The 12,795-nt window shown below is 40.4% G+C and overlaps 1 protein-coding gene across 4 annotated transcripts in view; it reads left to right on the top strand.

Moving 5' to 3' along the window:
• LOC106950424 (rabphilin-3A) overlaps nucleotides 1-12,795 on the top strand; it is a 34,091-nt gene that overhangs the window by 10,989 nt on the left and 10,307 nt on the right. For 3 of the 4 annotated variants that reach the window (XM_015037283.1, XM_015037281.1, XM_015037284.1), the window contains 8 exons: nucleotides 6,674-6,756; nucleotides 6,877-6,888; nucleotides 8,455-8,580; nucleotides 8,746-8,875; nucleotides 9,055-9,138; nucleotides 9,248-9,416; nucleotides 9,503-9,547; nucleotides 11,804-11,986. In XM_015037283.1, the coding sequence (XP_014892769.1) occupies nucleotides 6,683-6,756; nucleotides 6,877-6,888; nucleotides 8,455-8,580; nucleotides 8,746-8,875; nucleotides 9,055-9,138; nucleotides 9,248-9,416; nucleotides 9,503-9,547; nucleotides 11,804-11,986 (823 nt within the window). In that variant the 5' untranslated portion in view covers nucleotides 6,674-6,682. The remainder of the gene's footprint in view (nucleotides 1-6,673; nucleotides 6,757-6,876; nucleotides 6,889-8,454; nucleotides 8,581-8,745; nucleotides 8,876-9,054; nucleotides 9,139-9,247; nucleotides 9,417-9,502; nucleotides 9,548-11,803; nucleotides 11,987-12,795) is intronic. The other variant, XM_015037285.1, reaches the window with a different exon arrangement.

The following is a 12,795-nucleotide window of genomic DNA, read 5'->3' as shown; positions in this document are numbered from 1 at the left end:
ATTACTCCGCTCAGTCAGAAACAGCCAATCAGAGCTAGCAGTAATCAGCTAGCCGCCATGCTATCAGGAAGTTTTCATTCAGCAACTCTGGATTGTTTATTGTAATGGATCCTGTTTCCTTTGAATGTTAAGTTTTATACTTGCATATTTTGGCAATGTTGAGAGGTTTTATTTTGACTTTTTACATTATTTAGCCTCTTCAGAGCTAAATAGTCTGTTAAAGATAGTATTACCAATAGCAGTACTATTTGCATAATGCCTGTTTTGTTTTGTTTTCTTGGAAAAAGTTATTAAAAACAAGTTTTCGTCTAAATTAAGGTGAATCACATTATGTTTTTCCACATAATGTAACTGATAGTCCTTATGATTAAAAAAATAATAATTATGTGATCGGTATCGGTGATCAGTTGTGATCAGCCCTCATGAGTGATCGGAATCAGCAGGAAAAAACCTGATTGGCACATCTCTAGTAAATTGCTATTTCTAGGAGCATTTATTATTTATTGATAACATGAATGCATCCAAGCAGAACTCTTTGTTTTTGTCTTGAGGTGGCGGTTTGTGAAGGTGAGAATGAACGCAGGAGTCCAGTTTATGAAGAAAGTGATAATGAATTTAATGATGAAAGTGGCTCAAACAGTCGAGATCAGGCAGCGCGGCAGAGACAAAAAGCACACAGCTAAATACCGGCAGCAACTCACACAAAGACTGAACATGGAGCAAAGTAGTCTTAGGACTATACAGTTCGACTGAGAACTACTGATGACAACCGACAAGCTACATACGACTAGGATCTGACAACAGACAAAGACAACAGGTGGACTTAAATGCACTGGGAGGGCGATCAGGGAACGAGACACACCTGGGAAACAATTAACGGGGAGGACAGGACATCACAGAGACCCACAGGGAACAGGATCACAACAAACACAGAAAAAACCCAAAAGTAAACACAGAAAACTCAAATCCTAACAGTTTTGGACAAATGTCAGTAGAAAGGGATGACGTTCCATCCCCCGTAAAGCTCTCTGTCCATAATGATCCTTGTCAGATCAATCCATCTATTCCCTGCTTCATCGGTGTCACCCTGCCTGATTTTTTCAGATCTCTTTGACTTCAGCAATGTCTCAAAATCGTTACGTTTCCTCTTGAGAAACAGGGAAGGATAATTCTACTCTAAAATGTTAAGCTGTCGCCATTTCCATTCTGTTTCACTAATGAGTCATATATGTGCCACTGAGCGCTGTTAAGAGAGGAAAAATTCTTGAACTTTAAAACTTTTTGACTCGTTAAATCCTCTCTTATGCCCGGGTTCAGAAAAATGCTGTGCGCAAAGACTGAGATCACGCAGAGATAACAGCGTCACAATAATCAGCATTTATTCAAGACAGATGCATACTATGACCAGACAAACATCACAAAACATCAGAAACCTCAGAGCACAAACAACACATGAATTTACCTGAGAGAGAAAGACAAAAGATGGAAACGACAAACAAAAAGCAAAGACGTCTTTGGAGAAGTTGCAAGAGCAAAATCTGATCTGTTACTTCTGTGTAGAAAGTTTTATCCTCTTGTATTTAATTTATTCAAATAAGGCGTATCTTTGCTCATCCAACCAGGAGCTATCTCTGACCCTCTATCTGAAGCCAGAAACCCCTGCTGTGTTTACGGCCTTTCACAGATGAGTGTGAAAAGCTGGAACTTCTCCTGATTGTTTTCCCACAGACAAAAGGCAGTTCAAACGATCCTAGCAAACCATCTGCTGTAACTACAGGTAACATAAAGGTCAATAGGCCAGAATAAGTTACTGATTTTAAAACCACAATTAGGCCATTTGAATCAAGACATGTTAAGTTTTAAAACTAGCTTATTTCAAATTTATTTTCTCAACAGCGCCATATGACAAAATCTGTCTGTGCATGCACCCAACAAGACATAAAGAGGCAGAGCTTCACTTCACCAATCCGTCACAGATTGAATGGCTCTCCTGCAGGACATCCACCTGAAAGAGCCATGGATATAGAAACAGTAACTATCAGTTCTGCATCCCAAACATCCGACTATACGGATGTTTAGTCGGAAGCACTTTTCCTCAGATCAGATAGACGAGCAAACAAAAAGTGTACTTCTTGGTCAACATGCAAAACATAATGTGTGAAAACTACCTCTGCAAATTATCCTCATGGTGACTCATGGTGGTGACAGCGTCATGTTGTGGGGATGCTTTTTCTTCAACAGGAACAGAGAGGCTTGACAGGGCTGAGATGAATGGAGCTCAATACCGAACAGCCCTGAAAGAAAACCTTTTAGATGCTTCAGGACTTTAAAACTTGTGTTCACAGCTGCTATCTTCCTTTCTGACTGAAAGTCACTTTTTGCACCGAGGAACAGACAAAACTTTCTTTCTGTGGATGCACAAAAGTGTAATTGCAGAGAAATAAAGTACTGAGTTCAGGTGGCTGAATACAAATGCATGCTCCACTTTTCAGAGTTTTCCATCTACTAATCCCTTTTCTTATCAACTATTCGCTCCCTGGGTTCTGGTCTGTCACATCTACTCCCAATAAAATGCATTAAAGTTTGTGGTTGTATATAATCTGGAGAGGTTTTGGGTTTTGAAAGGCACTGTGAATGTTGTAGTAGTTAAATCAGTTAATTTTTGGTGCCTGAAAACAGGACATAACAGGTTTTTAGGTGGCTTAAAAAAATCATAAGAAGACTCAAGCACCACATTGCCGTGGTGTGTATTTTGGGTTTGTTGCACAAGGTTTCATTGACCATTTTCCAAAACGGACATGTCTGAAAGCATCATAAAAAAATCACTGTCATATTTCTGAAAAAAAAGAAGGAAAAAAACAGGAAAATATCCGCTGCTCTCCAGAGAGGAATCCACCAACAGACGACTGAGTCATCTGCTACAGGCGGAAAACACGTACAAGATGACTATTAAACTAAGTCAAGATCCCGGATGACGCAGTTTAGCTGCATTTATGGTCTTGGTAGCTCAGGCGACGGAGTCTGAGGGCTGCAGTGATGTCATACCTGGAGAATAACGAGGCCCGTTATGACAGCACAGTCAATTATAATTGGTTTTAAACCAATGCACCCTAAGCAGTACCTTCCCTCAATTGAAGCATTACATCTGATAATGATAGCTCTTTGGGGTGTTACAGACATTCAGAGACTTCAAACTGTCCCCTGCAAGCCAACGGGAACGGAAAGTCCACTTAACTAATGCGGAAACATCAACGATCTAAAAGAGAGCTCAAGCTAAGTTCACCTTAACTCTAAAGCGAGTCTCCCATCTGTCTTTCCCTAATTTGATCACATTAGGCCACAGTGGGATAATTCATTTTGACAGAAGAAGAAGAAGGGCCACTCTTGAGAGTCTTTAGTGTCCTACAGTATGGTCAGAATAATGTGTCATCTGTCAAGACAGTGCTGGAAAAAATGATGAAAAGACTCAGTGAGTTACAGAGAAAACAGAAGAGGATACAAACAGCTAACTGTAGGTAGGCAGGTTAAAAGAAAAATAAGCAAAATTAAGCTTGACACAATGGTAGAAGCAGATGTGAAATAAGACTAAGAAAAGCAAGACCAGACTGGACATTAAAGACTAAAACAGACCACAGAAACTAAGGACCATAATGTGAAGATAACCAGAACGTCACAAAATTTACTACCGGTGCCTCAATCAATAAACAAATGATAAAATCCAAAGTCAGTGAAACCCAGATGATTCCCGTTTTACTGTTGACCATGCAGCAGCATCAGATGGAAAAGCCCCCACCCAGTGTCTATTGATAGCACATCTAATTAACTGCTTATCTGTAGGCCCCAGAGGCTGGCAGACGACAGATTACAAATAAAAAGGTATGTTGCCTTGCATTATGTTAGATAATACAGACAGCTTTAGGAGAGAGACGTTGGCACAACTTCTGTCTTTTTTTTTTTTTTTCCCTCTCTTTTGCATTTTCTCCTGGGTTCAGTTTTAGAGTTTATTGCCTTGTAAAACTTAGGGAAACAGAAATCAATAGACATTTTTTCCCTTTCTCATCATTACATATTCTCTTGCTGTTGCTGTTTCGATCTTTGCCAGTACGCAGTTTCTCTTATTGAAAAACAAAATTGTTTATATTTTTTGCTGATTGTCTCTAATTACAGAATAAAAAGAAATATGCTCAGGGTGCTCAAATATATGCGTACATCACCACTGCACCACTGACGTTAGGTCGAACCTCTATTGCGGAGAAACGACACACCTTTTACTGACCTCGACAATGCTAGCTGTACATTTGACCGCCCTCTTTTTCAAAAGTGGTAGAAATCATTAAAGTTGATTTGGTTAGCACATAAAGCGTCCTCCACAAATGTTCAAAATGGTGGAGCGATTTGTCACCTCAGCAGTTTAAAGCCTCCCTGCTGTGTGATGTATGTTTGGAACCATTGTCTTGTTAAAACATCCAAGTTTTGTTTTGGGCAACACTTTATTTGACAACTTCTGTCGTCATGAAGTGTCATTCGGTAAATAATGACACTTTTAATGCAAACTTGACCATCGTAATGGACTTTTAATGCAACTTTGCATTAAAAGTGTCATTATTTACCGAATGACATGGCAACAGAAGTCATTCATGAAGTCTTCTTCATGTTCACGGCAGGTGTTATGTCATGTTTATGACACTGTCATGTCAGTCTTATGCACACATCTTCAAATAAAGTGGTACCAATGTTTTGTCCATATTTTGACAATCTAGCTGTTGGTTTGAGGTGATTTCAGCTCTCCGTCCACTTTGTGCAATGCACCTCTACAAATGGCAGCAGAGTAGCCCCTTAGCATGATGCCACCTCCACCATGCTTGATAGTTTTTAGGGTTTTTTTTATTTGCAACCTTTTTATTACTTATTACATACTTCTTATGACCAGAGCCAAATTAAGGAGCATTTTTCTTGTGTCTTACAATAAAGATTTTCTCGGAAGGCATTTGCCGTAACCCATGTGGATGGGTACAGATTTCAGTAGACCTTAAAAGTGTCACCCTCTTGTTCAGTGTTGTTGTTTAACCCAACTTACTTTGAACACCGACACTGCATCTTCCAGTTTAGCAACAGTTCGAATCCCAGGGATTTCTGTGCCGCTCTTAAACATCCTGACTCATTACACTACACTTAATAGTGTATGCAAACTTTTAAACAGCACTGTATGAAGAACAGCCTCTGTACCTAAAGAAATCATTAGTTTTTTCTGTACCCGAGGCCCAACAGAGGTTTTGACTTCATCATGTTGATCTTGTTGGAGTTTGCTGGTCCTCTTTGAGTGTCAGTATTTCCCCTCAGGGCTCTGTCAGGCTGCAGCCTCCCTCTGCACACTGTCTGCCAGAGACTTCAGGCAGGCCTTTCACGAGGGCCACTTGCGCACATGCAGCAGACTTGCCATATTTTCTGTTGATGTCTTCATATCATCCTCACTCCACCGCTCTGAGATTGAATTACAGTGCTGGTGTATCAAATGCACAGGCCACTCACTGTCTCCCACTGTAATCATAATCATTATCACTCTGCCCAGCCGGGTTTTGCAGCTCAAATCAAAAGGCTGCAGCATCACGTTTTCTGATTTTTAGCTTAAATATTCCACCAGCAATTACGCCATTATGGGTGTCCAAACATCCTCTGTCTCCAGCGCTAATGCTCAATCCCAGATCCATATTTCTCATTGAAAAAAAAAAAAAAGGAATTAAATTACAGGAGCTAATAAATATAGCTGTCAGCAACAGGGCTGACTGTATAACAGTGAAATTGAGTCACTCCTACTGTGTCTCTTTCTGTCATAAGCGTGGACTTGCAGACTGGAAGCAATTCTTGGTGTTTCAATTACAGCTGCTCAATTAATTGGCCATACCACGCTAATTTGCTCAACCTTATCTCCACAGTCCTTACGCAATGCAAATAAATTTGAAAGACTTACACCACCGTCTCCTGTATTCTTTTTCCTTCTCTGGTTACTAATGCATCGTTGAAAGTGCTGCTCTTTTCACTGCATCCACAGCAGCCTGCCTATGTCACAGCTACCTGAGCCAAGCATACATGTAAGCATACCTTGAGCTTGCTGGAAGTAGCAAATCCAAGATAACCAGCTTCTGGGTTTGTAGCTCCCCATCCCCTCTCCGTGTTTTGGCTCAAGTCCTGTATTTCTGAGGAATTAATTTGTTTAAACCAGCTTGGCAGGATGAGATTGTACTAATTAGGCAGTGAATTTGGCAAGAGGAATTGGGCATGTGCTCCCACTGAAAGCTGCAATGTCTCTCGTTCTTGATGTGCAAATTTACAGACAACAAGCAGACTTTTTTTTTTTTTTTCCCTGAAAGCAGCACTTGATTTGAAGTTTTTTGTTGTTGTTGATTTCAGTAGTTATCTGCTGTGGTCATCGTGTGCTACCTTTTATGACTCCATCGCCGTTGCCTCTGGAGCGCTGACATTGAGTAAAAAGGGCTGTTTTTATGAGAAAGCATTGAGACGATAGTTAAGCAAAAGCTAAAAATAAATAAAAAATAAAAAATAAAAGGTCTCGAGGAGAGTATTGCTTTAATTTGAAATAGTCTCTTTACATCTTCTTCATGAGATCAGTTCTGAATGCAGAACCCATTTATCTCCCCCCCCCCCTTCTCTGCAGTTGAGCAGCATGACCGACACAGTAATGAGCGGCGGTTCAGGTCGATGGGTGTCCAACGACCGGCAGAGGAGCATGCGTCCGAGGTGATCCTACTTTTCACAATATTTACGCCTCTGTGCCTCCTCTGAGTGGCCACATCATGTTTAACCGTGTCATGCTTTGTTTCACCTGCATCTGTTTCTGCCGTGTGGTGTGTGGCACAGTGATAAAGAGCAGTAAGTAGTCCGGTTTTTCTATGTGCTTTGCACGTTTCCATTGTGTGTGTGTGTGTGTGTGTGTGTGTGTGTGTGGGGGGGGGGGGCTTTTATAAAGCAGCTATTTTTAAATATTTCCTGTCAGGGATTGATTTATAAATAGAGCACCCTCTACACTTACTGAAACTCCTGGTCAAGATGCATTACATTATAGAATAAATTATCCTTTTTATATAAGTTTTCTCTTAGTAATAGCTAAAGTATATTCAGTGAGCAAAATCTCCACCATAAGATAATTAATTAGTTGTTGCAAAATCAACTAATTTACCTTTTGAAGTTTGTCAGTCTGTCTCACAGCGTATAGCATTACGAATCTGGGACTTTATAACAAAGTGGTAAACTGGGTATGTTTATATCCAAAGTTGAGACTGATTAGTTTAATTTCTTTATTTATTACATTTTGTTTTGTCTTGTCTCTTAATGTGCATTTATATCTGTTCCTAGACCTTTTAATTCCCTTTGTGTTAAACTCAACTGTATGAAAAGGCTTCTATTCAAAAGGTTTAATTGATTGTGATTGTAATTCATGTTTTTGTTTCATTTATCTTACATTACGGTAATTTCATTTATACTTGTGTCAATAAATCTTTGGATTATGCTCAGATTGTCCAACATGCATCTGCTGGGCTTCTGTCCTGCTCTTCTAGGTCACACCTTTACCGATTGCTTCTCTGCTCCACAGAGCATTCAGGGTCTGAATTTCAGAGTGCTGCATTATGATGCAGCATTGTATATTACAGATTTTGTCCAAGGTCAAGTCACCACCGTGGCCCTGGTCAGGGTCTGGTCCGTTGTTGCCCTCAAAGCCTTACAGCCTGTGGGCTCACTGGACTTCTTCAAGAAGCAGCTGAGAAATCATCTGCTTTGACAGGCATTTGGGTAGCACTGTAACTTTTATATTATTTTATTTTAGCTTTTTAGTTTAATTTTAAGTTTATTTTCATTTCTATATTTGTGTCATTTCTGCTATTTTGCTATAAAGCATAATGTGTTTGTTTGTTTTTTTTTATCTTGAAAGGCTTATTGTAAATAAATGTTTTCATTTTACTTTCATAACGTTGTTCATGTTCCCTTGAGTATAAATAATAATTAAGAAGTCAATCAAAATGGGAAAGACCACGGAACATGTCGCACCACTAAGACAGGTGTGTGTGGTAATATTCAGATTGAAGGAGGTGTTTCCAAGAAAATAGTAGACTGTCTTGAGAAATTGGTCAAAGTGTTCCCTGTATGTATGCGCCAAAACTGTGAAGTGTTATAGGAGGAGACTCTATGCTGTACTTTTACTAAAAGAAGATATTAACAACAGTTATTTAAGTTAACCAATGTGGGATTTTCCCCAATCAAGAAGTGTACTCGCATTGTAGGTTTGATTTTAAAAACTATTTCAGTGTGAGTTTGTGTTCAGGGTTTTTATACACCCTTACCAGAGATGTGTGTAAGTGTGGTGGTTGCTTTGTAACTGTGTGATTTGAACTGTAAAAACCTTAAGCTGAAGTAAACTTTAGATTTTTATGTGGCCAACAGGGGGAATTGGACGATGCAGTCTGGCTCTGGTCCTGGTCCAGACCTAACAGATGAGGAGAAGGAGATTATAAACAACGTGATTGCCCGCGCTGAGAAAATGGAGGCCATGGAGCAGGAAAGAATTGGGTGAGAATTGACAAAACATGCATTTAGTGTTTTTCTTTTCTGTGCCTGCCTGTGTTTTTCTTTTAGTCGGGTGCAAAGTTGAATAAAGCCTCAAAATGATAATTGTAAACCCGGAATAATTACCAGCGGCATTGTGAGTCAGACTTAGCTGTGTTGATGCTGCAGGCGCCTGATAAACCGCCTGGATGACATGAAGAAGACGGTGTGTGGAGACGGTGTTTCTCGCTGCCTGCTGTGTGGGGAGCAGCTGGGCTCACCTGGGGTCAGCTCCGTCGTGTGTGAGGACTGCAAAAAGGTAGCAATTGTAAAAGCATAAATGAGCCAGCAGCTCCTCTCCTGAAATGTTCCGAAGATGAAAAAAATTGCCTAAGCTTTGCAGTCTTTAAATATGCATTCTTAACAGCAATACCTGAAAAAAAAACAAAAAACAAAAAAACAGAGTAGCTGTCATCAATGTTCCCTTCTTATGTGCAGAACATGTGCACAAAATGTGGCACTCAGTGTGGCAGTCGAACTCGCCCTGTGTGGCTGTGCAAGATCTGCAGAGAACAGCGAGAGGTGAGAGCTGGTCGACAGAAAAAAAAAACAAAACAAAGAAACGCACTGTTGGGCATCCAATGATGCATTGATTATTTTCCCCTGAGTTTTAACAACAAGGTCTCCTCAGGTATGGAAAAGGTCCGGCGCCTGGTTCTTCAAAGGCTTTCCGAAGCAGTTCCTGCCGTCGCCCATGCCGCTGTCTAAACCGAAGGAAACGGCTCCTCAGGAGGCAGCAGAGCCTCAGAAACCAAGAGTGTCTGAGCCCAGGGACGCAGCAGCTCAACCCAAACCACCAGGTACAGACCCCTTCAGGGAGCGCCTTGATTATCAAAAGATCACTTATGAGAAATGCGGGTTTTTTATTTTTTATTTTATCTTTTAGGTTCCCATCAGAATCAGGCTTCAGCCTCTGAGGAGCAAGTTTCAGGCAAGTGTTTTCTTTTCTTTGTGATACTTATATAATGCTCGTATACATGCATATAATATTACTTATATGGGGATAACTTTACATGTTATCCCTGTTTACATAAAAAAGCAGAGATCTCTTATCACCATCTGGCTAAAATGCTCAGATTCTGCTTAAGTCCCCGCCTATGAAAGAGTCATCATCTGCTCTGATTGATTGACTGATTGGTCAAATATCGTGGCACTGCTTATTTTATGTTGGAGTGTGAGGAATTATCTAATAGATAGATAAAATACAAATAATCTGCATAGTCACTGAGAGTTTTTAGAAACCTCTGATTAGTAATCCATGACTTTCTGTTTCCATGGGGCTTAAACCTGCTGTGGCACAGAAGTCCATCTGTTCTACAGACTCAAGGTTGGATTAGGTCCTATATTTATCTTGCCACCACACATTGGCAAGTTTTCCTTAAATAGCCTAAAGAAAACCTGTAGTGTTTTTTCGTACGCTGTTAAGCAAAGTGAGCATGAGAAATTGCACTGGGACCGTACAATGTATTCACAACAGGGGTGTCAACAATTTTATTATTTTTGACTTTGGTAAAAAAAAAAAAAAAAATCTTCTTCTTTTATTTTTAATGCTAAGCAAATGTCCTCCGGTTAAAAGATGAGCTTTCCTAGATTTTTCAGTATATGCTTATGCTGCTGGAGAGAATATTAAACTGATGGAAAATTTTGTGATTGTGCCACATTTGCCCAGAATATTTGTCATTATCCTGGTGTTGGGCTGGAAACTGAAGTGAGGTCACCCTCATAATCTAACAACTAAACTGTTATTTGGCAGCTGGAAACCTCCATTTTCTACCCGCTTGACTTTACTGAACACACTGTTCTTGTATTACAGCTCTTTTTTTTATTTTATTTTTTTTAAAGAATGGTCTGACCTTTCTGAATCGCATAGATTTTGAACTAAATATCAGGAAATGTAGTTAAGATTCAATAAAAAAAAACAATGAAATAGTTCTCCAGTTTAGCACTCAGTGGGAAGTTGTCCACTAAAAACCAACTTCAGTTTCATAACCTACCTGCTCTCACAATACTTAAAATGTGCACAGCAATACCAACTCCCACATAACTGCACATGCAAATAAAGAATATAAAACTCAAACTTCGTCAGAAACCTGTGTTTCTGACGCCCTCTGAAGTCTGATTCCCTGGGCGATGAGCCATATTGCCCCCATCAAAAACCACCTGCCACCACTTCTAGATCTCCAGTTTCCTCAAACAGATGTGTTGTTTTGCAATTATAATGAACTTCAAGGTGACTGAAAATGCAGCATTGTGTTAAATTAAACAACAACATATAGTGTTAAAAACTAAAATGATGCTTGCTGGGTTTCACTCAAAAAGGTAAAAAAAAAAAAAAAAAAGCAGCTGCACAGCTTGCCACTTTTATTTTAAGATGTGCTGAGTCATTGATAGATCTCATACATTCTGAGAGAAAACACACACACACACACACACACACACACACACACACACACACACAGAGGCACAAGCAAAGTATTTCTCTGATACAGCCTGAAACAGAGAAATTTGTTAAAACAATATTATTGCACATGACCTGTTTACAGCCGTAACCTATACTGTTAAGTGCCTGTCAACCAAAATAAATCACCAATCAAATTCCCCAGCAACAGCATCCTCAGTGCATTACAAACCAAAAGAGACCAACACAAGGCGTCAAGCCTGTTTTTTTTATTATCGAGTTTCAAATGGCACGTTTCTTTTTGCTTTCTTTAATGCACCACCTCTATAGTGCAGTTGTTTCTACCATTTAACCCCATCTCACAGTGCTCTGTTTCCAATAGCCCAACCTTTTTTCTGATTCCCAAAGGTGGCAGGGCCACCCACTGTTGCTGTCGACAGGGATGAAGTCTTTCAATTAGCCGGTCAGGAGTTGCATGCTGGGATATGGAGCAAGCCTCCGTGTGATGCTGCCCTTACGGGTCAAACAGCTTAATTTCATTCTCAGTGGGATCTACCTGTGTTGTGTGATATACAGCAGAAAGATGAGGGATTGTCTCGCAGGCTGCTCGTTGCCCCTGCGTGTTGTTGTGTATGTAGGTCATCCCCTTTGCAACGTAAACCCTGCGGCATTGAAATCTCCGGGAAGACGTGGCAGTTTTACAGATTGCGCTGCAGCACAGGGATGAGGTGGGGTGATTTTGCATTTTTGGGAGTCTTTCTGTTTTCACTTGTACACGCTTACTTCTAGGTGCACAGATGCAGGCCCGCGCTGGTTACCCACCTGTGGCCCCCAAACCAGCTATGCGTATGGCTGCAGGGGGGGCTGGCCCTGAAGAGGCGGGTCAGGGAAGTCCGGTAGTGATGAAGAAGATGGTTCCGGTGCACAGCTCCAGGGCGCAACCTGCTGCTTCAGCCGCAATGTCCCAGCAGGGTGAGGAACAAAGTATTTATCTGTAGAGTTACAAGAGAATGTGTATTTCTTAGAACTTTTTCTACATTTTGTTGTGTAATTCCCAAAAAGAATAATGTTTTAAATTGTGATTATATGTGAGCGATTGACAAAACTCTCCCAATAGGCAGGGGGTAGGGTTAGGTTATAACAACATTTGCAAACCTTTTGAATGTGTAACTGTGAACCTACCACGACTTGGTCATCTACCTAAACTGACAGGCGAGGCAAGAAAAGCTTTATTAGGAGAAGCAGACAAAAACCCCATGTGGCTGCAGCTGCTGAGCCCAGGTTGGAGATTTATTGACAGGACAACTATTAGTAGTACACTCCATAAATCTGGTCTTCATAGAAGAACAGCAAGACGAAAAGTGATTGTTGAAAACAAAGTCATATGACATCTGACATACAAGCCAACTGTTGCAGGAAACTAACGCTGCACATTACCCTGAATATGGTATCTTTGGGATATACATAGGGCTGTACAATATGGCTGAAAAATGTATCACAACATCAGGGTTTTGTATCAGTCAATATTGATAACTATTGATTCATTTTTTTGATTTAAAATATACAAATTACTGGAAAGCTGATGAAGTAGCCTCTCCTGTTTTATCAACAGTTTCCTTTCAAGCCCTTCCACTCATTTTCCACACCGCTGTCTTTTATTTTTAAGCAGTTATAAGCCACGGTGGCTCAACAGGTTGTTGCTCGGTAACCAAAGAGCGAATGAGTTAGTTGATGCCACCAACCTCATTTAGGGTGCGTTCACACTGCAACCTGAAGTGACC

This window comes from Poecilia latipinna, unplaced genomic scaffold (assembly GCF_001443285.1).
Source record: "Poecilia latipinna isolate Pla-1442-1.1 unplaced genomic scaffold, P_latipinna-1.0 Scaffold400, whole genome shotgun sequence".
Taxonomy (NCBI): Eukaryota; Metazoa; Chordata; class Actinopteri; order Cyprinodontiformes; family Poeciliidae; genus Poecilia; species Poecilia latipinna.
The sequence above is the reverse complement of the archived record's forward strand: the minus strand, read 5'-3'. Positions and strand labels throughout refer to the sequence as shown.